This window comes from Priapulus caudatus, unplaced genomic scaffold (genome assembly GCF_000485595.1).
Source record: "Priapulus caudatus unplaced genomic scaffold, Priapulus_caudatus-5.0.1 Scaffold107, whole genome shotgun sequence".
NCBI lineage: Eukaryota > Metazoa > Priapulida > Priapulimorpha > Priapulimorphida > Priapulidae > Priapulus > Priapulus caudatus.
Genome location: NW_014577168.1, coordinates 340,059 through 341,454, shown reverse-complemented (window position 1 = coordinate 341,454; position 1,396 = coordinate 340,059). Strand labels below are relative to the sequence as shown.

The window sequence follows — 1,396 nt, the reverse complement described above, 5'->3', positions numbered from 1 at the left end:
GACTGCTCTATCATGGTTCACAGAGGAGGCGCGAACAGCCTCTCGTTGCCACCGCCGCGGTTTTCCTCGGGGATTGCACGCACATGTGTGGCGATTTTTTATCTACACGTTAGAGGTGTAACGCGTGACTCTCACCCTGCGGACGGCTGGTCATTGCCTCCGCCGTCGTTCCCCCAGATATGTGCGTTCGTTTGCTGCCTCTGCCGGGGTTCCCCGGAGCGACGCATTTGCACGAGACTCGTTTGTGTCTGCATGTTAGAGGTGTAACAATCGATGGGTGTGTCAGTAATCGCGATTCGGATCGGTGTGAGTGCTGCACGGTGAGGTCAGACATCGACAGGACGTCCTGGAGTTTCGTACGTGCATGGGTGGTAACTGTCCGTCTGTATAGGCGGATTCCCGTCTTGAGAAAAATTCCTAATTTTTTTTTTTTCTTAATTTTTACATATTTTTTTTTAAAGCAGTTTTAATTGCAGCTAATGATCTTATTTATGTATGCTTGTTATTTATATGTTCTTGTATAAACATACAGGTTGGCTCGAGCCACGCGGCTGAGCACAGCAGGACGGGTCAGGAGCCGGAGGTCTCGGACAGCAGTGCAGCCACCGAGGGTTGCCCCCAGCCGAGCAGCCACGAAGCCAGTCCAGGTACCGCCTCCCCGCCACTCACAGACGCACCACACTGCCGTCATTGTCTGGCACTATCTTATAATACTTATTATTATTACTATTATTTTTATTATTATTATTATTACTGTTATTGTTATTATTTTTTTATTATTATTATTATTATTATTAGGTTTATGGTTCAGGCCAAGCTGTTATGCCGACACTGATCTGGTGATGTTCTTGTGTCTTTCAGCTACATCCTTCTGGTGTACATTTATCACATGCACACTGTGAATACCTCAATTAGTGAAATTCATTTAGTGCACAAGCACACGTGTTGAGAATGGCGAGCATTTTAATCAGAGTATAAGATAGGGAATGGATGGTTGAGGACCAATCATGCTAATTATTGCCTAGTTCTTGTCATTCTTCCCGAGTTCTTGTCATTCTTCCCGAATTCTTGTAATTCTTGCCAAATTCTTGTATTTCTTGCCAAATTCTTGTAGTTCTTGCCGAGTTCTTGTCATTCTTGTCGAATTATTGTAATTCTTGCCAAATTCTTGTAGTTCTTGCCGAGTTCTTGTCATTCTTCCCGAATTATTGTAATTCTTGCCAAATTCTTGTATTTCTTGCCGAGTTCTTGTCATTCTTCCCGAATTATTGTAATTCTTGCCAAATTCTTGTATTTCTTGCCGAGTTCTTGTCATTCTTCCCGAATTATTGTAATTCTTGCCAAATTCTTGTATTTCTTGCCGAATTCTTGTCATTCTTGCAGAATTCTTGTAATT

At 42.9% G+C, this 1,396-nt stretch overlaps 1 protein-coding gene across 1 annotated transcript in view; it reads left to right on the top strand.

The window, feature by feature from the left end:
- LOC106805253 overlaps positions 1 to 1,396 on the top strand; it is a gene marked incomplete in the record, with an annotated part of 34,950 nt that overhangs the window by 31,907 nt on the left and 1,647 nt on the right. The window contains 2 exon segments of the mRNA XM_014806782.1: positions 262 to 356; positions 533 to 647. Coding sequence (XP_014662268.1) covers positions 262 to 356; positions 533 to 647 — 210 coding nt within the window.